The following is a 26,900-nucleotide window of genomic DNA, read 5'->3' as shown; positions in this document are numbered from 1 at the left end:
CCGAGGTAGTGGGGCATTGCTAAAAGATCCCTGTGAATGTGGAAGTGACCTTGGAACTGGGTAATGGGCAGAAGTTGGAACCTTTTGGGGAACTCAGAAGAAGATAGAAAGATGTGGCAAAGTTTGGAACTTCCTGGAGAATTGTTGAATGGCTTTGACCAAAATGCTGAGAGTGATATGGACAATGAAGTTCAGGTGAGGTGGTCTCAGATGGTGATGAGAAACTTATTGGGAACTGGAATAAGGATGATTCTTGCTATGCTTTAGCAAAGAGACTGGTAGCATTTTGCCCCTGCCCTAGAGACCTGTGGAACTTTGAACTTGAGAGGCATGATTCAAGGTATCTGGTGGAAGAAATTTCTAAGCAGCAAATCATTAAAGAGATGACTTGAGTGCTCTTAAAATCATTCAGTTTTATGCAAAGATATGGTTTGGAATTGGAAATTATGTTTAAAAGGGAAGCAGAGCATAAAATTTTGGAAAATTTGCAGCCTGATGATGTGATCGAAAAGAAAAACCCATTTTCTGAGAAATTCAAGGTGGCTGCAGAAATTTGTATAAGTAATGAAGGGCCAGATGTTAATCGCCAGGACAATGGGGACAATGTCTCCAGGACATGTCGGAGGTCTTCAGGCATCTTATCTGATCTCAGGCCTTGAGGTGTAGGAAGATAAAATGGATTCATGGGCTGAGCCCAGGGCCTTGCTGATTGATACAGGCTCAAGACTTGGTGCCCTGCATCCCAGTCATGGCTAAAAGTGGCCAATGTACTGCTCAGGCCATTGCTTTCGTAGGTACAAGCCCCAAGCCTTGGCGGCTTACACGTGGTGTTGGGCCTGCATGTGCACAGAAGTCAAGAATTGAGGTCTGCCTAAATTTCAGAGGGTGTATAAAAATGCCTGGATGTACATGCAGAAGTTTTCGGCAGGAGTGGAGCCCTCATGGAAAACCTCTGCAAGGGCAGTGCAGAAGGAAAATGTGGGGTAGGATCACACACACAGAGTCTCCACTGGGGCACTGCCTAGTGCAGCTGTGAGAAGTGGACCATCATCCTCCAGACCCCAGAATGGTAGATCCACCAACAACTTGCACTGTGCACCTGGAAAATCCCCAGAGACTCAACGCCAGCCCATGAAAGATTTAATGAATGCCCTATTAGATTTTGGACTTGCATGGGGCCTGTAGCCCCTTTGTTTTGGCCAGTTTCTCCCACTTAGAACAGGCGTATTTACCCAATGCCTATATTCCTATTGTATGTAAGAAGTAACTAACTTGCTTTTGATTTTACAGGTTCATAGGGAGAAGGAACTTCCTGTGTCTCAGATGAGATTTTGGACTTGAACATTTGGGTTAATTCAGGAATGAGTTAAGACTTTAGGAGACTGTAGGAATGGCATGATTGTATTTTGAATGTGATTTCTTTTACTTCACATAATGTCCTATAGGCTTACCCATGTTACAAATGACAAGGTTTTACTTATTTTTATGGCACAATAGTATTCGATTGTGTATATATACCAAATTTTCTTTATTCATCATCCATTGTTAGACACTTAGTTTGATTCCGTACCTTGGCTATTTTGAATAATGCTGCAAGAAACATAGGAGTGTGGGTATTTCTTTGACATATTGATTTCATTTCTGTTAGATATATCCCCGGTAGTGAGATTGCTGACTCAGGTAGTAGTTTTATTTTTAACTTTTTTTAAATTATTACACTTTCAGTTCTAGGGTACATGTGCATAACATGCAGGTTTGTTACATATGTATACATGTGCCTTGTTGGTTTGCTGTACCCATTAACTCATCATTTACATTAGGTATCCCTGTTAATGCTATCCCTCCCCCATCCCCCACCCCAAGACAGGCCCGGGTGTGTGATATTCCCCACATTTTGTCCAAGTGTTCTCATTGTTCAATTCCCACCTATGAGTGAGAACATGTGGTGTTTGGTTTTCTGTCCTTGGATAGTTTGCTCAGAATGTTGGTTTCCAGCTTCATCCATGTCCCTACAAAACACATGAACTCATCCTTTTTATGGCTGCATAGTATTCCATAGTGTATATGTGCCACATTTTCTTAATCCAGTCTATCATTGATGGACATTTGTGTTGGTTCCAAGTCTTTGATATTGTGAATAGTGCTGCAATGAACATACGTGTGCATGTGTCTTTATAGAAGCATGATTTCTAATCTTTTGGGTATATACCCAGTAATGGGAAGGTTGGGTCAAATGGTATTTCTAGTTCTAGATCCTTGAGGAATTGCCACACTGTCTTCCACAATGGTTGAACTAGTTTACACTCCCACCAAACAGTGTAAAAACATTCCTATTTCTCCACATCCTCTCCAGCATCTGTTGTTTCTTGACTTTTTAATGATCACCATTCTAACTGGTGTGAGATGGTATCTCATTGTGGTTTTGATTTGCATTTCTCTGATGGCCAGTGATGATGAGCATTTTTTCATGTGTCTGTTGGCTGCATAAATATCTTCTTTTGAGAAGTGTCTGTTCATATCCTTTGCCCACTTTTTGATGGGGCTGTTTGATTTTTTCTTGTAAATTTCTTTAAATTCTTTGTAGATTCTGGATATTAGCCCTTTATCAGATGGGTAGATTGCAAAATTTTTCTCCCATTCTGTAGGTTGCCTGTTCACTCTGATGGTAGTTTCTTTTGCTGTGCAGAAGCTCTTTAGTTTAATTAGATCCCATTTGTCAATTATGGCTTTTGTTGCCATTGTTTTTGGTGTTTTAGTCATGAAGTCCTTGCCCATGCCTATGTCCTGAATGGTAGTGCCTAGGTTTTCTTCTAGGGTTTTTATGGTTTTAGGTCTAAAATTTAAGTCTTTAATCCATCTTGAATTAATTTTTGTATAAGGTGTAAGGAAGGGATCCAATTTCAACTTTCTACATACGTCTAGTCAGTTTTCCCAGCACCATTTATTAAATAGGGAATCCTTTCCCCATTTGTTTTTGTCAGGTTTGTCAAAGATCTGATGGTTGTAGGTGTGTGGTATTATTTCTGAGGCCTCTGTTCTATTCCATTGGTCTGTATCTCTGTTTTGGTACCAGTACTATGCTGTTTTGGTTACTGTAGCCATGTAGTATAGTTTGAAGTCAGGTAGCATGATGCCTCCAGCTTTGTTCTTTTTGCTCAGGATTGACTTGGCATTGCAGACTCCTTTTTGGTTCCATGTAAATTTTAAAGTAGTTTTTTTCCAATTCTTTGAAGAAGGTCATTGATAGCTTGATGGGGATGGCATTGAATCTATAAATTACCTTGGGCGGTATGGCCATTTTCACGGTATTGATTCTCTCTAATCATGAGAGTGTAATGTTGTTCCCTTTGTGTCCTGTTTTATTTTGTTGAGCAGTGGTTTGTAGTTCTCCTTGAAGAGGTCCTTCACAACCCTTGTGAGCTGGTTTCCTAGATATTTTATTCTCTTTGTAGCAATTGTGAATGGCAGTTCACTTATGATTTGTCTCTCTGTTTGTCTGTTACTGGTGTATAGGAATGCTTGTGACTTTTGCACATTGACTTTGTACCTTGAGACTTTGCTGAAGTTGCTTATCAGCCTAAGGAGATTTGGGGCTGAGATGGTGAAGTTTTGTAAATATGCAATCATGTCATCTGCAAACAGGGACAATTCGACTTCCTCTTTTCCTAATTGAATACCCTTTATTTCTTTCTCCTGGCCGATTGCCCTGGCCAGAACTTCAAACACTATTTTGAATAGGAGTGGTGAGAGAGGGCACCCCTGTCTTGTGCCAGTTTTCAAAGGGAATGCTTCCAGTTTTTGCCCCTTCAGTATGATATTGGCTGTGTGTTTGTCATAAATAGCTCTTATTATTTTGTGATACATTCCATCAATACCTAGTTTATTGAGAGTTTTTAGCATGAAGCACTGTTGAATTTTCTCAAAGGCATTTTCTGCATCTATTGAGATAATCATGTGGTTTTTGTCTTTGGTTCTGTTTATGTGATGGATTATGTTTATTGATTTGCGTATGTTGTACCAGCCTTGCATCCCAGAGATGAAGCCAACTTGATCATCGTGGATAAGCTTTTGATGTGCTGCTGTATTCAGTTTGCCAGTATTTTATTGAGGATTTTCGCATCGATGTTCATCAGGGATATTGGTTAATATTCTCTTTTTTTGTTATGTCTCTGCCAGGCTTTGGTATCAGGATGATGCTGGCCTCATAAAATGAGTTAGAGAGGATTCCCTCTTTTTCTATTGATTGGAGTAGTTTCAGAAGGAATGGTACCAGCCCCTCTTTGTACCTCTGGTAGAATTCGGCTGTAAATTTGTCTGGTCCTGGACTTTTCTTCATTGGTAGGCTATTAATTATTGGCTCAATTTCAGAGCCTGATATTGGTCTATTCAGGGATTCAACTTCCTCGTGGTTTAGTTTTAGGAGAGTGTATGTGCCCAGGAATGTATCCATTTCTTCTAGATTTTCTAGTTTATTTGCATAGAGGTATTTATAGCATTTGCTGTTGGTAGTTTGTATTTCTGTGAGATTGGTGGTGATATCCCCTTTACCATTTTTTATTGTGTCTATTTGATTCTTCTCTCTTTTATTCTTTCTTAGTCCTGCTAGCGGTCTATCAATTTTGTTGAGCTTTTCAGAAAACCAGCTCCTGGATTCACTGATTTTTTGAAGGGTTTTTCTTGAGTCTATCTCCTTCAGTTCTGCTCTGATCTTAGTTATTTCTTGCCTTCTGCTAGCTTTTGAATTTGTTTGCTCTTGCTTCTCTAGATCTTCTAATTGTGATGTTAGAGTGTCAGTTTTAAATCTTTCCTGCTTTCTCTTGCGGGCATTTAGTGCTATAAATTCCCCTCTACACACTGCTTCAAATGTGTCCTAGAGATTCTAGTACCTTGTGTCTTTGTTCTCATTGGTTTCAAAGAACATATTTATTCCTGCCTTCATTTCATTATTTACCCAGTAGTCATTCAGGAGCAGGTTCTTCAGTTTCCATGTAGTTGTGCAGTTTTGGTGAGTTTCTTAATCCTGAGTTCTAATTTGATTGCACTGTGGTCTGAGAGACAGTTTGTTGTGATTTCTTTTATATTTGATGAGGAGTGCTTTACTTCAAACTATGTAGTCAATTTTGGAATAAGTGTGATGTGGTGCTGAGAAGAATGTATATTCTGTTGATTTGGGGTGGAGAGTTCTGTAGATGTCTATTAGGTCCACTTGGTGCAAAGCTGAGTTCAAGTCCTGGATATCCTTGTTAACCTTCTGTCTCATTGCTCTGTATAATATTGACAGTGGGGTGTTGAGGTCTCCCATTATTATTGTGTGTCTAAGTCTCCTTGTAGTTCTCTAAGGACTTGCTTTATGAATCTCGGTGCCTATATGTTTAGGTATTGGGTGCATATATGTTTAGGATAGCTAGCTCTTCTTGTTGAATTGATCCCTTTACCATTATGTAATGGCCTTCTTTGTCTCTTGATCTTTTTTGGCTTAAAGTCTATTTTATCAGAGAGTAGGATTACAACCATTGCTTTTTTTTTTTTTTTTTTTTTTGCTTTCCATTTGCTTGGTAGATCTTCCTCCATCCCTTTATTTTGAGCTTATGTGTGTCTCTGCACGTGAGATGGGTCTCTTGAATACTGCACACTGATGGGTCTTGACTCTTTATCCAATTTGCCAGTCTGTGTCTTTTAATTGGAGCATTTAGCCCATTTACATTTAAGATTAATATAGTTATGTGTGAATTTGATCCTGTCATTATGATGTTGGCTGGTTATTTTGCCCGTTAGTTGATGTAGTTTCTTCCTAGCATTGATGTTCTTTACAATTTGGCATGTTTTTGCAGTGACTGGTACCGGTTGTTCCTTTCCATGTTTAGTGCTTCCTTCAGGAGCTCTGGTAAGGCAGGCCTGGTGGTGCAAAATCTCTCAGCATTTCCTTGTCTGTAAAGGATTTTATTTCTCCTTCATTTATGAAGGTTAGTTTGGCTGGATTTGAAATTCTGGGTTGAAAATGCTTTTCTTTAAGAATGTTGAATATTGGCCCCCATTCTCTTCTGGCTTGTTGAGTTTCAGCTGAGAGATCTGCTGTTAGTCTGATGGGCTTTCCTTTGTGGGTAACCCGACCTTTCTCTCTGGCTGTCCTTAACATTTATTCCTTCATTTCAACCTTGGTGAATCTGACAATTATGTGTCTTTGGGTTGCTCTTCTCAAGGAGTATCTTTGTGGTGTTCTCTGTATTTCCTGAATTTGAATGTTGGCCGGCCTTGCTAGGTTGGGGAAGTTCTCCTGGATAATATCCTGAAGAGGATTTTCCAACTTGGTTCCATTCTCCCTGTCACTTTGAGGTACACCAATCAAATGTAGATTTGGCCTTTTCACATAGTCCCATATTTCTTGGAGGCTTTGTTCATTTCTTTTTACTCTTTTTTCCTCTAAACTTCTCTTCTTGCTTCATTTCATTAATTTGATCTTCAATCACTGATACCCTTTCTTCCACTTGATCCAATCAGCTATTGAAGCTTGTGCGTGTACCACGTAGTTCTCATGCCATGGTTTTCAGCCCCATCAGGTCATTTAAGGTCTTCTCTACACTATTTGTTCTAGTTAGTCATTCATCTAGTCATTTTTCAAGGTTTTCAGATTCTTTGCAATGGGTTCAAACATCCTTCTTTAGCTCAGAGAAGTTTGTTACTACTGACCTTCTGAAGCCTTCTTCTGCCAGCTCATCAAAGTCATTCTCCATCTAGCTTTGATCCATTGCTGGTGAGGAGCTGCAATCCTTTGGAGGAGAAAAGGCACTCTGCTTTTTAGAATTTTCAGCCTTTCTGCTCTGGTTTCTCCCCATCTTTGTGGTTTTATCTACCTTTAGTCTTTGATGATGGTGATCTACTGATGGGGCTTTAGTGTGGATATCCTTTCTGTTGATGTTGATGCTATCACTTCCTGTTTGTTAGTTTTCCTCCTAACAGTCAGGTCCCTTAGCTTCAGGTCTATTGGAGTTTGCTGGAGGTCCACTCCAGACCCTGTTTTCCTGGGTATCACCAGCAGAGGCTGCAGAACAACAAATATTGTAGAAGAGCAAATATTGCTGCCTGATCCTCTGGAAGCTTCATCCCAGAGGGGCACCTGGCTATATGAGGTGTCAGTCAGCCCCTACTGGGAGGTGTCTCTCAGTTAGGCTACACAGGTGTCAGGGACCCACTTCAGGAGGCAGTCTGTCCATTCTCAGAGCTCAAACACCATGCTGGGAGAACCACTACTCTCTTCAAAGTTGTCAGACAAAGACGTTTAAGTCTCCAGAAGTTTCTGCTGCTTTTTGTTCAGCTATGCCCTGCCACCAGAGGTGAAGTCTACAGAGGCAGGCAGGCCTCCTTGAGCTGTGGTGGGCTCCACCCAGTTTGAACTTCTCGGCTGCTTTGTTTACCTACTCAAACCTCAGCACTGGCAGGTGCTCCTCCCCTAGACTGGCTGCCACCTTGCAGTTCGATCTCAGACTGCTGTGCTAGCAGTGAGCGAGGCTCCGTGGGCATGGGACACTGAGCCAGGTGCGGGATATAATCTCCTGGTGTGCCATTTGCTAAGACAGTTGGAAAAGCACAGTATTAGGTTGGGAGTGTCCCAATTTTCCAGGTGCCGTCTGTCACAGCTTCCCTTGGCTAGGAAAGGGAATTCCTGGACCCCTTGCCCTTCCCGGGTGAGGCAATGCCCCAACCTGCTTCAGCTCGCCCTCTGTGGGCTGCACCCACTGTCCAACCAGTCCCCTTGAGATGAACCACGTACTTTAGTTGGAAATGCAGAAATCACCCGTCTTCTGAGCTGATCATGCTGGGAGCTGTAGACTGGAGCTGTCGCTATTCGGTCATCTTGGAACGCCTGCAATTTATTTTTAATACCAACTTTCCAAATTTCAAGAACTCCCTATTTCCATCAGCAAGATTCAATTGTAATCAAAGAGTTTTAGTATTAGTATCTTGTGTCTGCTATGAAATTACAAAATCTATTTGACACTCACGAACAAGATGTTACTGATTGTCCTCAGTCAGCTCACCCTGAGGAGAACTAGTGGAGAATCCTGTCTCTACTGTCTCATGGAGTGGAGAAGAATGGGAAATAGAACAACAGGAATTTAAAAAGTGGGAAAATACCAATTTTACATATAACCAAATATTTTCTTTAAAATTTACCAAAAATTGCTAAGCCCTAAGATGTATTCAACATGTTATGCCAGAAATGATCAATTGTCTGGCTGTTTTGCTCAATAAATTTCAACAAATGTAGGCAAGGAAGGAGGATTCCATTCTCCTTTTCCTTTTGTCCCAATTTTTTACTCACAGCGTCCTTGAACATCCTCATTTTCCTGTTGCTTATGAGAGTGAAGGCTGTGTGAGGTGACAGGAACATAAACAGGGGTGCTGACCGGACACAATGTTTCACACCTATACACTCAGCAGGTTGGGAGGCCATGTCAGGTGAGTGGCTTGAGCCCATGGGGTTGACAACAGGCTGTGCAACATGGTGAAGTACCAATGCTATGAAAAATATAAAAATTAGCCACGCTTAGTGACATGCACCTGTCCTCCCAGACAGAGTCTTCAGAAGCATACTCTGACCTGATTCCTCCAACGGCCTCCTCTTCTGCAGTCTCAGAGACCCTGTTGAGCTGCCCCCAAGACAAGCAGGGCATGTGAGCAGCTGGGACACCCCAGCAGAGAGATTTCTGTTCAGGACTATACCACTGTGGGAGGAAGCTCTCTACTTTGCATGCAGTAATAAAACCCAACATCCTCAGCCTCCACCCTGCTGATTTCCAGTGTGAAATCAGTGCCTGACCCACTGCCACTGAACCTGTCTGGGACTCCAGAGGCCCGGTAGGAAACAAAATAGATCAGGAGCTGTGGAGACTGGCCTGGCTTCTGCAGGTACCAATACAAATAGGTGAATCCATGGTCACTATCCATGAGGTTCTGACTAGACCTGCAGGAGATGGAGGCTGGCTCTCCAAGGGTGACAGGCAGGGAGAGTGGAATCTGGGTCATCCCAATGTTCTCACTGGATCCTGAAATAATAACAGAGAAGTGCATGGTTATATAGATCACTATGAGCAACTTTCATGATTTCCCTTAAGATTTTGATTTAGTTACATATTTTTTAAAGTTTTGATTTATATCATTAAAAGTAGACTTCCTAAAATTAATCCAATATTTATTAGCCAGCAGGGAACCCTCTATTTTCAAGATCTTAATCAGAGCACTGGTCATTGTTCCTGGGAGGTGATTCATACTTATTCCTGACACAAAAATATGAATTCTGTTTTCTGGAGCATAGACCATGTGCCTGTACACATGGTTGAAATAAATATAGGAAGCTGTGGAGCCACCAGAACTCACCCTCTCTCCCCATTTTCCCACCTCATTTTAATCCTATCCTTACCAGGGACCCAGAACATTAACAGCCCCAGGAGTTGAGCAGGGAGCCTCATTGTGAGAAGGTGACCTGTTGAGTCCTGATCAGTCAAGGTGAGGCTAGAGCTGAGCTTTTATCTCAGACTCAAAAGGGAAGAACCTCCCTAGGGTACAATATGCAAATCACCTGGTGGGTGCAGCAGTGTGGAAAAGGTTGATGGGGCAGGTGGAAGATCTCTTCTGTGAACAATATGACATAAAATGTTTGTTGGAGTAAAACAAACATAGTTCAAATCAAGTTTGCCTGTGGTCAAGGGAAGAAGGCTCTGACTGTGAAAGTTGGGACCTTGGGCAGGGACACATTGTGTAGTGCATACCACACTGAGAAAGCACAAGGACCCTGACAATGTGGAAATGTGTTTCTAGGATGCATCTCTGGGAGGTGAATGCCATCCTGCATGGCTCCCTCCCAGTCCATCTAGAGAAGAAAACAGCCCCATTCCCACAAGCACTGATGGGCAGAGGGCCTGCAAATAAAAAGTGCTCCTAAGCCAGTTCAAGTGTTTCCTGGTATATGCTGTTTCCAGGACAAAGGCTCAAGATCTTGCAATGCAAGTGTTAGAATCTCCCCTTCCCTGGGATCTGGAAAGTAGGCCCCAAAAGAAAGCTCTGTCCAAGGGCCTCACAGAAAGAATAGTGTGGGTCTTTACGTTTAGAACCAAGAGCCCAGCATAAGTAAGAGGAAAAGGCACAAGAATGTTATGCCTTAGACAGTGAATATAAAATTCCTAGTGACCAACTTTTCAATCTGGGATAATCCCATCATAATCATCTCACGTATACAAGATTAACCAGCAGAATCGCATAGGTAAGAATTTCCTTGGTTAATGATACAGACCAATAAGAAATAACATTGCATTATGCTTTTCCTAGTGGTGCTTAGGAAAACTCTCCTCACACAGTCTCCCTAGTCATGTGGGATCAGGTCCTATCAGGGCTTCCAGGTTCTTGCCAACCCTGAGTGAGACCTGAATCACCCCCAGCCTAGATGTGGTGCAGCCACAGCCCTAAATCTGCAGTTGAGAAGGAAATTTTCTATATGAGAAGAGCAAGGACTGCATCTACAGTTTCATGTCTTGGAGTTACCTGTACCTGAAACTGACATTTTTATGGTTTCATGTAAAGATGCTCACAGCTCAGGGATGTGAGTCTGCCCCACAGCTGATCATTACAAAGGGAAATAATCTCATGTTTCTTCATTTGTTAGTGATGTGCTTATTATTTAATTGAACATCCCCTGAATAATGGTGCTGATACCAAACACCATCACAAGGACAGTCACATTTCTGGAAAAAAACAAAAAAATTCTGGGAACAATTGAAAGATTAACTTGGTGTGCCATGTAATCTTGAGTAATTTAACAGAAATTTATATTTAATTGCCCAAGAATGTAAACAAATTAAATTCTACGTAAGATTCCAGAGGAAGGCTTGGTTTTAATATCTTCTGGGAAATCTATGAAAATACATCTTTTACAAGATTGGGAAAAATAATTGAATAGCAATGATATTGATCCCTAAATATTGAACTTCATTGTAATAATGTGGATTAAGGAGATCGAATTGTACTTAAGAAACTGGATTAGAATAAAGGCTCATATTATACTATTGCAATTTTATTTACTATTTTGTCATTAAATTGAATAACTTTTGTGTACCTGAATTTTTCTTTTCTTATATTATTAACCAATTCTAATTTGCTTCTAAGTTTTTAAAAAGTCAGACTCCTAATTAATGAAAATAGTGAAAAAAGAAAAGTCAGAGGCAGAAGAAGAAAAAGAAAACACAAAACACAATCAGCCTAACTAAAATAAAATGAGATGGTGCATCTTATTGCAAGTTCTTAATAATTATTCTCAAAGGGTGTTAAATGAAGAATCAGTTCTATCTATTATCCAATATGGAAACTTGAATTGCAGCAAAGTGAGTAACAGTAAAAAAAATTGTCGTGATTTCTTTTACTATAAGTCAATTCTTGAAAAGGTTATTTTTGCAAAGTATTTTTTAAGATGCTTGAATTTAAGATAGCCTTGCTATTTCCTATGAAACTTATGCCAAGGCTTTGACAACAGCAGACAAAGCTGGTCACTCCACAGTGGACACAGATCAGAAGGTGATGGAACAACCTCCATTCGGATCTAGGTGTACAGCAGGCCTCTGCCTCTGTTTCTCTAACATGAACCATGGTCACCGGAATGAGGGAGGACTTACACAGGTGAGGTTTATTATTGCTGTGTCTCCTTTTCCTCATGCAGTTAGTTTGGGGTCCATAGAATTGGGAGCAACTGTATTATTCATAAGACTTGGGAAGAGAGTCTTAGAAGTGGAATTGTTTGTGTTCATGACCCTGGATTCAGTGTTTGGGGTGGACACTGTGATCTGATTTGTAGGGGATTGAAAGGACTTGAGGGCTGAGCAAGGAAAAGAGATGGCCACAGGGGGCAGTCGCACACATGACTTTATTAGGTGAAACTTTGACAGGTTTGCAGAGACAAGTGCATCCCAGCAGGAATCTATGCAGAGAATAAGGTACCAGGGTTGCTTCTCAAAATGGATGGGTCACTGGACAAGGGGCTGTGTGTCTAGGGAACACCACACAGCAGCACAGTGGGGAGCTTCTGGTTTAAGGTTTTCATAACCGGGGTTTATCTTATTGCTGGCAGGTGTGGTTGAAATTTTCTGGACATGCAAAGTAAGTATTTTCTAGAAAATTAAAAACATTCTTCCTTGGGGTGTTTTTAAAATAATTGCATTTAAAATTTGAGTTTGAAACACGCCGTTAAGAAGTAAACACAGTTTTGAAATAAACAACATAGGGGCCAAGACACACAGGACATCTTTAACTCATTTATACTGTTTCCAATTTTGTAGACTTTGTTCTACAGAGAGTATTAGTCCAAATTGTCCAAACCAACACTACCATGGATGAGGTTGAGAAACACAGAGTCCTGTTCCCCTCCTGGGGCCCAGTGAAGGTTCTTTTTGATTAAAGGGGAGTTTCTCTTTGGTTGAGAATTAAGACCAAGCCACCCACTGAGCATCCCTTGGTGAAGCTGCAGACCCTGTGACTGGATTCCTGTCTGCAAGGCATCTAGGGTTGAAGCTGTCTGCATTATCTCACTAACTGTAAACTGTCACTCACTGGAGCATAGATTCACAGATAAATACTCTGGAACACAGAGAGCACAGGGAGTGAAGGCTCCGTGAATGTGTATCTTCTGCTTCTGAGAATCCATCTCTCCAGCACTGGAAAAAAGAGGGTTGTTTATATGTTGCACCTTCAGACCCTGTTCCAGACCTGTCTAAGCTGAATCTGTTTCCAAATGTTTGAAGTATTGTTCTTTACTTTTTCTTGGAAAAAAAAAAAATGGTTAGAAATCCTGTAAAACTGTATGCACAGCTGTGGGATTAAGTGGTGAGCTTTTCCTCTGTGCTTGTTAATGTTTTTGCCGAGCCCACCTTACCAACCAACAAACTGCACAAAGTGAAGCAAAGATTCTGTTTCCTTCCTGAGCGTTCTGTGTCCTTGTCACTTCAATCTCTGTCTCTGTCTTCAAATTTCTTCTCTTCTGCTGGCTTTGTTAAAATGTCATCTCTATCTTATAAGGAAAATCTTGATGTCTTTTATAATATGGAGATAGGCAGACATTTAACAAAGACTTTTTATTGACCACCTGGGCCAGGGCCCATCTAGGCAATACACGATAATCTGCCAATTTCATAATCCTTAATTTTCATGTTCGATTAAATTCTGATGAGAAAGGAAAATGGGCTAAAAACTTCATCTTGAAAGAAACATTCATGTTTAATGCACAGAAACTGAAAATGAAGGCTGAGTTCTCCTTCCTCACCAGAGTTGGAAAAGCAGGAGGAAGAGGAGTAAAGCTGAGTCCCCATGTCCCCAAGGGCCTCCTGAGGCTGCTTCTGCTCTCAGAGGGTGGGGAAGGTGGATGAGTCAGCTTGCGCTGCCACACCAAAAAAACTGGACCGGATGGCATAAACCACAGAATTTAATTTTCACATTTCTGGTGCCTGAATATCCCAGATGGATATGCAGCAGGGTTTGTTTTCTGGTAAAGATCTTCTTCCTGGTTTGCAGATGCCAGCTTCTCACCATGTCTTCACACAGCCTTTCCATAGAGGGGAAAGTGGATAGAGAGAAAGAAGAAAAAGGAGAGCTCTCTGGATATTGTAGAAACATAAATCCTGCTCGATCAGAGACCCTTCATTATGACCTCAATTGCATCTTAGAGGTCCTAATTTCTACAGTCACATTGAAAATTAGGGTTTCAACATGAATCTGAGGGCACAATTCAGTCCATAGCAGGTGGGACACAGCCAAGGCCATGCTTCCAGTCTCAGAGCACGGGACAGGTTCCACACAATTCAGCACACAGGTGGCTCCTCCCAGGTGCCCTGGTCACAGGGAAGATTTGACTCTAACTCTAGGGCTCCCTGTTGATAATGGGACACCAGCACTACTACTTTCCCAGTGTTTCTAAGACCGTGATGTTTTCTTTTGTTTATTGTGGAGTGCGTTGGCCATCTTCAGGCAGGTCTTTGACATAGCAACTTACAGGACATTTGATTCTGTGATTGTGAAAATTAATTATTGATTAATTAACCATAAATAACAAATTAGACAACACACTGAATCAGAAAAAAAGGAGGGCTGAATTAAGAACTTAAAAGAAGACAGAGTGTCTTAAAAAGACATATTTCTTTTAAACAAGAACAGTTAGAGTCACAGATTTTTTTAACAAAAGACTTTTTAGCAGCAGTTATGAAATGGTAAATGACAACTTCAGATAGTCTAACATAAATATAAGTTTATGGTCAAAAGTATTTTTAAGAATCTTATAAACACATTTTCAGATTAAAACAAACGAACAATGAATGTGGGTTTATCACCAGATCCACTCAATGGAAAATGTCTCAAATGTGTGATGGAGTCAAAAGTACCTTTGTCACTGATGGAAAGCTCCAGGTTTTATTTGTTTCTATTTTTGTTTTTAGTCCTTAGAAGAAAGCAGCTTTCTCTCCACTCTGTTCCACCTCATGCTGCTGAGGATGACCATGGGGACGGTAACTGTGAGGAAGGAGGAAGGCTGTGTTCTCGGGGTGGTTGTACCTCTGGCCTAACTTAGTGACCTCATGGAGCAGAGCCACCCACACCACGAAGGCCACCTGCCTGCCTCTGCACTGACATGGCAACAGACATAGAAATCTTGCACATTAAGTCCACCATGTTTTGAGGCTTCTTCATAATAAATTTGATTATGTTCTGATTCTCCTTGTATCTCTCCCCTTTCAATTTTTGGAATCACGTATTTTTCACTATTTTGACTTGAGAATATAGACCTTTGTTATATCAGCATTATGTAGGTTGTACATTTGTTTGCTTTACCTAAAAACTATATCTAACCACCTTGAATGGGTTTTGATTTTATCTCCTGTCTCACAGAAAAGCAGAAACTCAAGGTGAGTAGGTGCTGTGAATCACAGGAGGGCTAAAGGTGACTATGGCATTGCTTACCTCGTGCTCTTGCTACTTATATTTTATTTTCTTTCACTGCATTCTGTAATCACATTTAGGCTCAATGATGCATTAATTAGTATTTTTGAATAACATATTAAATGTCTTATGTTTCTTAATTTGTGGGCTCCAGTCTGATAAATATCTATATACATTTTGCCATGGAACTTTTAAACCTAACAGAAATGACACATTGGAATTTTAATTGGACTTACTACAGAATCCATTATCTTGAAATAAATCATCTCAAGTATCAGGATCTCATTATATTGATTAATCAGTCTTTTGTGTCTCTACACTGTATTATCACATGTAACAGACATCACTCATTACTCGGATTCTTGTGAACTTATTTCGCAGAAAAATCAGATCATGGATGCAGATTAGTGGTAACATAAGTGGAATTCATGTTAGAAATGGCTGGTTTGGGGATAGTTTTCTACATGATAACACTTGGTCATGTTGGGAAATTGCTATCTTCCCACTTTCCAAACATTCTCTCTCCTTTACCACTCACACGAAACTGCCCTCTCTAATATTATGGTGGAGAAAGCACTATTGCTTTTTTAACAGATAGCATTTCTGTTAGGTTTAAAAGTTGCATGGCAAAATGTATACAGATATTTATCAGACCGTAGCCCTCAAATTAAAAAAGCATATAAATTTAGTGCACTATTCTCAATGGAATCTATAAAGAGCATAATTTTTCTATACATTTACAACTAAAAAGAGAAGATTCGGATTCATTTTCAGGAATAAAATAGTGTCATGTAAAAATAATGCATTTTTTCATTTTTTAAATCATTTTCTTATGACCACGTAGTACTAAATATTTCTTCTTTAAAATACTATGTCAGTAAAATACTTTTATAATTCTAAGAATTTGAGAAGGAAGTAAAAATCTCATGCAATTCTGCATTTTTCCTGTGGTACATTACGTAAACTTTTTGTTTTCTATCTGAATTATTTTGTTTATTTTCAAAGTCCACTTTTGGAATTGCAAGAACTCCATTTTCGGTCAGGAAAAGGTAACTGAGGCATGCCAAACTATTTTGGCATTATCATCTTATATTTCACATAGGTTTAAAAAATCTGTAAGTGGAAAAAAATCAAATATTTTATCTAATTATTCTTAGCCATACTCCCCTGAAGACAGCTGATGTACAAAGCTTTCTCCATCATAATACTAGGGAGAGCAGGCTCGTGTGAGTGGTAAAGGAGAGAGAAAGTTTGGAAAGTGGGAAGATAGCAATTTCCCAACATGGCCAAGTGTTATCATGTATAAAACTATCCCCAAACCAGTCGTTTCTAATATGTATTTCAATTGAATTACAACTAACCTGCATCCATGATCTGATTGTTCTGCCAAATAAATGGACTCCACAATTGTGGACCAGACAGGGAGGGTGAGGATGAGCTTTCATTCATTCTCCCTTCATCAGAGCTGGTTGTTCCCAGAGCACATGGCCACCTGTGGTAGCTGATGGAGCCTTAACATGTGGGACTGAGGAGCAGCTGAGCCTCTTATGGGCCAGAGTCCTCATCAGCAAACTCTGCCCTGAATTCTCCAACGGCCTCCTCTTCTGCAGCCTGAGAAACTCTGCTGACCTGCTCCCCAGGCAAGCCGTGCATGTGAGCACCCCAGAAGGGAGGTTTTTTTCGGGGTTGTACCATTGTGGGAGGAGACTGTACAGTTTGCATGCAACATCTTCAGCCCTCACCCAGCTAATTTTCAGTGTGAAATCAGTGCCTGATCCACTGCCACTGAACCTGTCTGGGACTCCAGAGGCCTGATTGGAAACCAAATAGATCAGGAGCTGTCAAGACTGGCCTGGCTTCTGCAGGTACCAAAAAAAATAGGTTTTTCCATCACTGTAAACAGGCTCTGACCAGACCTGCAGGAGATGGAGGCCGGCTCTCCAGGGATGATGAGCAGGGAGAGTAGTGTTTGGGTCATCATAATATCCCCACTGGACCCTGAAATAATATGAAAGAAGTGCAAGGTTATATAGACACACCATGAGCAACTTTCGTGATTTCCCTTATGATATTTATTTACAGTTATGTATTTTTTTCCAGTTTTCATTTATATCATGAAAAGTAGACTTTTTTAAAAAATGAAAGCACTGTGTACTAGCCAGTAAGAAACTCTTTATTTTCTTTCTTTCTTTTTTTTTTTTTTTTTGAGACAGAGTCTTGCTGTCGCCCAGGCTGGAGTGCAGTGGCGCGATCTCAGCTCACTGCAGGCTTCACCCCTCGGGGTTCATGCCATTCTCCTGCCTCAGCCTCCAGAGTAGCTGAGACTACAGGTGCCTGCCACCTCGCCAGGCTAATTTTTTGTATTTTTTAGTAGAGACGGGGTTTCACTGTGTTGCCAGGATGGTCTCGATCTCCTGACCTTGTGATCCGCCCGCCTCGGCCTCCCAAAGTGCTGAGATTACAGGCGTGAGCCACCGCGCCCAGCCAAACTCTTTATTTTCAACATCTTAACCAGAGCACTGGTCATTGTTCCTTGGAAGAGGATCCTAATTACTCATAAGGCACTAATATGGATTCTCTTTCCTGGAGCATAGACCATGTGCCTCTAACACAGGGTTGAAATAAATATGGGAAGCTGTGGAGCCCCCAGATCTCAGCTTCCTACCCCATTTTCCCACCTCATTTTACTTCTATCCTTACCAGGGAGCCAGAGCATTAGCAGCTCCAGGAGCTGAGCAAGGAGCCTCTTTGTGAGAAGGTAAACTGAGGAGTCCTGATCAGTCAAGCCAAGGTTAGAGCTGAGTTTTTATCTCAGACTCACAGGGGAAGGTCGTCCCTTGGGGACAATATGCAAAATCTCTTGTCGGTGCAGTGGAATGGAAAGAGCCAAGGGAAGGGTGAAGGGGCCTCTCTGGTGAGAAAATTTCCTTAAATGCCTTCTCTGTTTGGACGGAAACCAACAGAAATAAAATCTATGCTGCATAAGTAGGATAAATTCCCTGTCCCTTTTGTCCCCTCTGTTAGATTTCTTGTTTCTTAGCACTTCCCAGGGGCATTTTTCACTTCTTAGTAAGGTTGAGATTCCATAAGTAATCGATAATTCTTCTTTCTTTGTTCTCATGTTTTAGTCCATAATTAGCTTTTTCAATTTTTTTTCTTGAGGTAATGCACATACCGAGTAAAGGGCTGAAATGTTAAATATGCAATTAAGTTTTATGTATGTTTTTCATCCCAATGAATCTCTAGAGTATTTCAAATTCTCCAGATTCATCCCTCTTGCACCTTCCCAGGCAACAACTGCTTTCCCATTCCCATCAAGGTAACTGGAACTGAGATATTCATCACAATAGCTTGTTTTTTCCTGGACTAGAGTTTCATATACATTGAAGGAAAAACCTGTTTTTCTTTTGTTTTTCCTTGCTTCTTGCTCTTTTCTTTGCTATTTATGAAATCTTCATTTATTTCTGTGCATTCAACTTACTATCTGCTCTCATTTCCTGTGATTCTGAAAAATTACCTCTTGAATATATATAGAGCATATCTACAAGAAATCTTTTCTCTTCATTTTGTTCATAAATAAGTGTTTTTACTTTACCTTTATTTTTGAAGCATATTTTCACTGGATAATGAATCCTTGGTTGAGTCCTCTCCACCCAGCATGTAAATACGTAATCTCACTGTCTTCTTGCCTCTATTGGTCCCATAAATAGTTAATCGAGGTTTTATTACAGTTTCCCTGGTATAATGAACCAGTTTTTTTTTTGATACATTTGAGATTTTCTCTTTGTATGTGATTTAGAATTTGAACTATAATCTGTATAGTGATGCATGTCTTGATGTTTATCCTGCATAAGTTCCATTTTTTTGATCTTATAGACTAATGCATTTCATTACTCTTGACACATGTGCAATATTTCTCAGGTCTCTCAGGTGTGCCATCTCCCAGAGATGCTTTCTGTGTGGTTATTCTCTGCATTTCACTCTACTGTGTTGCTGTACATTCTCTATTTATGTTATGTCTTAGGCAATTTCCAGAGCAGCCTCAGGGTCAGGCTCTGGAGTGTGTGTGCACTTGTAGTGACAGCAGCTCAGGGCTTGGGGTGGGGCTGGTCCACATGGAAGTGGCTCAAGGTCTGAGTTGCCAACACAGGATGAGGTCCTGGAGCCTGGGTCTGGGATGATGCAGAGTTGGGGCTGGGAGGCAGCCCTGTCCCAGGCAGCACAACAGTGGCTACTGCTTGGGAGGATGTGGAGGGAAGGTATCACAACATCCTCCTCTCTGGGGTGATGTACATGCCCATGGCTTCAGGCATTTTTAGTGCCAAAAACCACCAGTGCCCACTTTGGAGCAGGCTGCTGTGATCTTCAATGAACACTAACAGACCTTCATCAGGAAAGTTGTAAAGTGGAGGCTGCCTGGGGGATACTGAGGTCCTCAGCTGCAAAGGCTGCAGGGTCCTCCACAGAGCAGGCCATGGGGACTGCAGTGGCCCTGCCTCCCTGCTAATAACAATTGCTTCCTGCTTCCTTGCTCCTAGATGTCTCAAAACTCTCAGGTTTGCCATCTCCCAGCAATTCTTTCTGTATGGTTATTCTGGGCTTTTTTCCCCACTGTGTTTCTGCACTTCGTTAATTGGATCCTTGAGCTCTCCAAAGGCTATTTTCCTTTTTGGAGAGCTGTCTAATTGTAGATTTTGCTTTTTTGGGGTGTGTTTGTGTTCTTGGGAATGGGCATGTGAAGAATGGTATCTCCTACTCTGTCATCTTGCTAATATCACTCTCCCAGGGCATCATTTTGAGAGTACCCTAACACGATCATGGAATAATACTTGAGCATGTGGATCTGAGAATTAGAGGATTTAGCATGTGGGAGGAATGTGAATTGCTTTGGTCACAGGGTGCACTGAAGCCTGTTGTATCCTCCAAGATGCCTGTGAGAAGAGCTCCCGTTGTACAGTTCCTTCTAACAGCATGATTTTGATGCTCCTCCCATTAAACCTACTTTCTTACACTTCATTTCTGTTGACTCTTGGTGGGGTTCAGACAGTGGTAGAAGTAACACTATTTGCCTTCTGAGGCTATAAGAGGCCATTTAGGCTACATAACTTCTGTCTACTCCTCTCAGGAAAGTGTTGAGGAAACCAAGTCCCCATATGAATAGGCAAAGAGCCCCAGCTGAGAACCCTATATCCGGTGTCAATCACCTTAGAGATGACACATTCCCTACCCACCCTCTGACTGTATTCTTTGAAAAGCCTGGCAGAAAACTTGGTGAGTCCAGGCTACATCCAGAACCACAGAGATGATAGGCAGATGGTTGCAGTTTACATGTGTCACTAAGTTTCAGAGTAGTTTGTATTGTTTCCATCAGTAGTACCCAGAATATCAACTTATAGAAAGAACACGGAAGTAGAAAGTCAACTGTTGATAGTCAAATGAACACGAGTCCATTTTATATTTCTTACAGTTGTTTTTGCAACTTGTCTCTGTTTGACGTAATGGTAAAATAAAAAGTTATAAAGAGGATGTGCAAATGTACAAAAGGTTATGGAGAAAGACTAAAGGAGACCCAATAAATGGAAAGTTACTTCATGTATATGTATTAGAAAACTTAATATTGTAAATATAAATCTCCCCAAATTAATTCAATACAGTGACAATAAAAATCACTGTGAATTTTGTTGAAATTTAAAAGATTTTTCTAATTAGATGGACAAGCAAAGAGGCAAAAAACAGTGATGGTAATCTTACACGAGGAAAACAAGATGGAAGGATTAACACTTCTCACTATGAAATCCTATATTAAATTACCATACTGTGGCTGGGTGCAGTGATTGACACCTGTAGTTGCTGCAGTTTGGGAGGCTGAGGTGGGTGGATAGCTTGAGCTTAGGAGTTTGTGATCAGCCTGGGAACCATGGTGAAACCCCACTGCTACAAAAAAGTATAAAAAAATTAGCTGGGCACAGTCTTGCATGCCTGTGGTCTCAGCTACTTGAGAGGGTGAGGTCAGAGGATCACTTAAGCCTGGGAGGCAGAGGTTCCAGTGAGCTGAGATCACACCACTGCACTCCAGCTTGGGCAACAAAGCAAGACCTTGTGTCAAAAAAATAATTAATTTAAAAATTTAAAAATTATTGTTCCAGTGAAGGATGAGAAAGATAACCCAGTGCAATGAATTAAAGAATCTGAAACCAACTCTGCATAAATATAGTCACTCAATTTACAATAAAAGTCATACAGCAATTGTCTCAAGGCACTTGTACTGAAAAAAAATTAGACTGGGTAATTAATTAACAACACAAATTTATTTTCTCACAGTTATGGACACTGGGAAGTCCAGGGTCAAGGCACTGGCAATCTTGGTGTTTGGTGAGAGCTGCTCCTGCTCCCAAGATGGAACCTTGTGGCTGAATCATCACATGGTGAAGGTGGGTAACTTTATGTGAAGGGGTAACTTTATGTGAAGCCACTTTTATTAGGCATTAATTTTATTCATGAGTGCAGACCCCTCATAACCTAATCACCCAAAAGGTCCAACTTCTAATACTGTTGCCCTGAAAACTCACTTTGAAAGGGAACTTTGGAGGGGACAAAAACAATCAGATCATAGCAGTGATTTAGTAGAAAAAAAATATTATAACTCAATTATGTTGGATCAATTAGATATCCATATTAAATCAAAATAAATCTTAACTGGTACATTTTATGTACACATGGATACAAATATTAATTCTTAATGAATCATAACCTGAAATGTAAAAGTCAAAAATATGAAGCTTTTTAAAAATAGCATGAAAAGGTATTTCATGACTACACATGTAAAACAGATTTCATAAAGAAGATACACAAATCACTAAGCACAAAAAAAATTAATCAACTAGTTCTCCACTGAAAACTCAAAAAGCCAGCATGGTTTCTTTCCTCCAAATGACTGCATCACCTCTCCATCAAGGGTTCTGAACTGGGCTGAACACGAGCTGACTGAAATGACAGAAGTAGGAATAGGAATAAAGTTAATTGAGCTACAGGAGTATTTTGTAACCCAATTCAAGAAAGCTAAAAATAATAAAAAATCATTTCAGAAGCAGACAAAATAGCCAGTATAAAGAAGCAAATAACCAGCATGATAGATCTGAAAAACACACTACAGGAATTTCATAAGGCAATCACAAGTATTAACAGCACAATAGACCAAGTGGGGAAAAGAATCTCAGAGCTTGAGCACTGACTTTCTGAGATAAGATGGGCAGGTAGGAGGAGATCAAATATAATGAAAAGGAATGAACAAAATCCCCAAGAGATACTGGATTATGTAAAGAGACCCATTTTACGACTGATTGGTATACCTGAAAGAGATGAGGTAAATGGAGCAAACTTGGAAAATGTATTTCAGGATATCATCTATGAGAACTTCCCCTACCTATCTAGAGAGGCCAACATTCAAATTCAGGAAATTTGGAGAAAATCAGTAAGATACTCCACAAGAAGATCATTCCCAAGACATAATCATCAGATTCTCCAAGGTGGGAATGAAAGAAAAAATGTTAAAAGCACCTGGAGAGAAAGGCCCTCTCACCTGCACAGAAAAGCCCATCCGACCAACAGTGGATCTCTCAGCAGAAATCCTACAAACTGGAAGAGATTGTGGCTCAATATTCAACATTCTCAAAGAAAACAAATCCAACCCAGGATTTTATATCTGGCCAAACTAAGCTTCATAAGTGTGGAGAAATAAGGTCATTTTAAGACAAGCAAATGCTGAGGGAATACGTCATCACCAAACCTGCCTTGCAAGAGCTCCTGAAGGAAGCACTAAGTATGGAAAGGAAAGACCATTACCAGCCACTACAAAAACACACTGAAGTACTCAGACAAGTGACACAATAAAGCAACCACATAAACAAGTCTGTGAAATAACCAGCTAACATCATGATGACAGAATCAAATCCACACATATTCATACTAACCTTAGATGCAAATAGGCTAAATGCTCCGATTAGAAGACATGGAGTGGAAACCTGGAAAAACAACTAAGCCTCTTTGGTATCCTGTTTTTGAAGAGACTCACGTGCAATGACACACATATGCTCAAAATAAAGAGATGGAGAAAATCTACCAAAGAAATGGAAAACAGAAAAAGCAGCCGTTTCAGTTTCTGACAAAACAGACTTTAAACAAACAAAGATCAAAAAAGACAAAGAAGTGCAAAATCTTCAGGCTCCAGGCTGCTGATGGTGACAGTAAAGTCTGTCTCCAACCCATGACCACTGAACCCCTCTGGGATTCTAGTGGCCCTGCTGGATGCACCATAAATGAGAAGCCAGGGAGCCTTCCCAGGTTTCTGCTGATACAAGGCTAAGGAGCTTCCAATGCTCTGACTGCACCCACAGATGAGAGAGTCTCTTTCCCTGAAGACAAAGACAAGGAGTCAGGAAACTGCATCTACATAACTTCTCTGGAGGTACCTGAGATTGGAATAAAACAGGAAAGTCACCATATAAACTGCACCAAGCACACCATCCTCATAGCACAGCCGCAGTCACTGACCTACACTGAATTATAATTACTCTTCTTGCTCAGCAGGGATGCCAGGTCAGAGGAACCAAGAAGGTTGAGAGAGTTTCAGTGCAGAGCCATCTCCTCTTCCTCTCACGGGGGAGCTAGAGTAACAGGAGGCAGAGAAGCTGAGCTGGGGCTTCCATGAATCTTTCTGGGTCTTAATTGAGTAGCTCTTCCCCTGAGGTCTGACCCAAGCATTGATATGGGCTCCGGAGAGCAGCATGGCTGGGAGGAACATGCAAAGAAACATGGGAAGGTGCTGAGCTTCCAGCTGCAGAGACCACCTGCCTCCTCTTCTTTTCGTTGAGAAGCCCTTGCCCAGGTGGTCAGGTCAGAAAGGCTATTGACTTAGCATGGGGTAGACCTTCTCTCCGCTGGACACACAATTTAATCCCTGCCCTCCTACCTCACCAATCACCTAGGCTCAGACAGATGGTGTTTAATACAAACCTCTTGGGAGAAAAAAATCAAAATCTGTGGTTTCTTTTTCTCTTTCTTCCCTCAACATGCCCATTCATCTTCCTTGCTGCATGATTGTACCTGGCTGAAGTCATTGATCAGAAATTCATTTTCTATACACATTTTTCCTTCGCAGCTTAGATATCTTTTCTATGAGCCCTGAAAAATCTTCCATTCTTTGGAAGAACTAGTAAAAGACATCACTTTGGTAGGCCAAGCACTGTGGGTGCATGAGTGACCACAGCTGCAAAGATAAGCAGACTCCAGGCTCAGACTCATCACTGTGTGATTCCACTCCCTGCACACAGACGATGGTGTGTCCAGCTGGCCAGGAAAAATGGGGGTGGTATCTTCTCTTCTCTAGAGCACTCCATTCTGCACAACACAGCCATTCACCCACATTCAGACTCTTTTCCCTTTAACAGTTTGAAAACCTCTGTTCACACCACTGATGGAAACAAGAATCTCATTTGGTGTTTTCTTGTTTTCCTCAGAATTGTGACCATGTAGTGGTGAGTGAGGTTCCCCTGAATAGGCTGAGAAGCTCTTTGGATTACATTCCATTTAAAATTATTAATAGCAATAGTGAAAATCTGTTTTCTTTCTCATGTATATATCTAAGTAATGTATTCAGTTTTCTTTCTTTGCCAACAAACCTGAAATATCAATTATCTGACTCCTGATATAATCTGATAAGTTTTGTCTTTTAAATGGAAAGTCAATAAATTTACTACTGTTATAACTTATGTAGTACATATTATATGTCATTACATATTAGTATAATATAATCAATTAAATATGATAATGTCATATTATTATTATATGTCTTCAGGAAATACAACCTAAAATATCAGTTGAGACAAAGTATGTAAGTTCTGAGAATTGTAATTTTCCTTATTTCCTAAAGACTGGGTATGAAAAAGGAATAAAAAAAGGAAAAGGGAACACTGTCCATATAACAGGCAGTTTAATCCACTCTTTACAATCCTCCCAGACTTCTAGACATGCAGACTCCTGGGAAGAGTGATCCCCTCTGAGCACCTACTGTTTGCCAGGTACTCCCAATACACTGGGGTGTAGCAATGCAAATAATAGACAATGGCCCCCGGTCCCATGAAGCTCAAATTCCACTAGAGGGAGTCAGCCTATCAAGTGTAAAATCATAAGGAAATAAATTATATCATAAGTCAGAAGGTGAAAAGTGCTTCTGACAAAAGCATGGAGTAGGGTGTCCTATGAACACATACAGAGGGATCATTAAGACAGGAAGCACAGGGTTGGCTTTGGGAGTGAGGGAAGGAACCCAAGGGTCTGGGGAAAAGCATCACCCCTGAGGCAGCAGTGAGAGTAAAGCTCCAAGGGCGGGGCAGTGTGAGGCTTGTTTAGGGCAGAACCAGGAAACCTGAGAGCAGGGAGCCCAGTGAGTCAGAGGTCAGAGCCATGAAAGGGTTTTTATAATTAACAGGGAGGATTCAGGGAAAATGGGGCCAGGAAGGCATTGGAAGGAATTGGGTTTTTGCTGTGATCATTCTCTTTGGCTAGGTCTCTTTGGAATACGACCTTTGCTGGTCAAGTGTAAGCAGGTGCCTTAGAAAATCAGGCAGGTTCTCCAGGCAGAGAGCGTCAGCAGCCCCAAACCTGGGCTTTCCAGACATGTCTGAGGACCACATGATTGGCAATTACACCTTCTGAAGTGGCAGATTCACTCTGCATTCATGGCGAGATCCAGAGAATCCCTCATTTTTGCATCTGCATCTGCATCTTTATTCTCGTGCCACCAAGACTTTTAAAGACTGTAGTTTAGACCCTCATTCCTGTTTTTAGAAAAAAAGTCCTACTTGGAATTCCAAGAGTGGTGTCTCCTTTATGATATTAAATCCAACTCACACCATAACTCAGACTTCATAGGTGTAATCATCTCTGTTCTTAATGCAACCAGGAGAGGGTTTGCCATGTCTGTGCCACTGGGGATGAGGAGATGGAAAGATAGTTAAGGAACAGAGGAGGCTTCATGGCACTTTCTACAGAAACTTCAAAGTGTGGATGCAATTTGGGAGATGTTCTCTGCAGATAGAGGCACCAGGAGGAGCACCTAGGGCAGTGCAGACTCACACATCTGCTTCTCTGGGGGGTTTTTGTTATGGCTTGTAACACTGTGTACTGGGTAGTATAATCCTGTAGACAGTAATAAGTTGCAACATCTTCAGGCTGCAGGCTGCTGATGGTGAGAGTGTAATCTGTCCCAGATCCACTGCCACTGAACCGAGATGGGACCCCCGTCTGCAAACGGGATGCAGCATAGATCAGGAGCATAGGGGCTTGCCCTGGTTTCTGCTGATACCAGGCTAACTCATTGCTAATGCCCTGACTTGCCCGGCAAGTGATGGTGACTCTGTCTCCTACAGACACAGAGAGGGAGGATGGAGACTGGGTCATCTGGATGTCACATCTGGCACCTGAGGTTGGAAACATAAAAACAAACATCCACACAATCAATCATGTTATAAGAAGCCCTCCCTGAAAATCCAGCCATTACTGAATACACTGGCCAAGTAAATTCCTAGTGTTCTCCGTCCTTACCTGGGAGCCAGAGCAGCAGGAGCCCCAGGAGCTGAGAGGGGACCCTCATGTCCATGCCGTGTCCTGACTGAGACTAACTCCTGCACAGGGTGTGACCAGCCTGTAAAATGTCTTCAGGGTAGGGAGGGGGCTGTGCTCTGGGATATGCAAATCAGCAGGGGATGGGGCCCACTGGGCACAGCTGCAGGGCTGGCTCATCTCAGTAACTCAGCACAAGAACAGTGTCCCCAGGGTCTCAGGTCGGACCAGGGCAACACAGATTTGTCTTTAATCTGTTTCTTGCTGGGGGTCAATTTGAAACAAAGAATATTTTTTGATAATTGTCAAAATTTGAA

General features: G+C 41.2%; 2 gene segments (V, D, J or C); both read right to left on the bottom strand.

Annotated features, from left to right (window-relative positions):
• Window positions 1–1,874: 1,874 nt before the first annotated feature.
• Window positions 1,875–9,478, bottom strand: LOC129467939 (immunoglobulin kappa variable 2-40-like). The segment is given in 3 exon segments: window positions 1,875–6,767; window positions 8,745–9,044; window positions 9,419–9,478. Coding segments are annotated over 3 exon segments (396 nt in total).
• Window positions 9,479–25,896: 16,418 nt separating this feature from the next.
• Window positions 25,897–26,685, bottom strand: LOC129467725 (immunoglobulin kappa variable 1-6-like). The segment is given in 2 exon segments: window positions 25,897–26,441; window positions 26,566–26,685. Coding segments are annotated over 2 exon segments (585 nt in total).
• Window positions 26,686–26,900: the final 215 nt, after the last annotated feature.

This window comes from Symphalangus syndactylus, chromosome 18 (genome assembly GCF_028878055.3).
Source record: "Symphalangus syndactylus isolate Jambi chromosome 18, NHGRI_mSymSyn1-v2.1_pri, whole genome shotgun sequence".
NCBI lineage: Eukaryota > Metazoa > Chordata > Mammalia > Primates > Hylobatidae > Symphalangus > Symphalangus syndactylus.
Note: the sequence above shows the minus strand (reverse complement) of the source record. Positions and strands in the feature narration are given on the sequence as shown.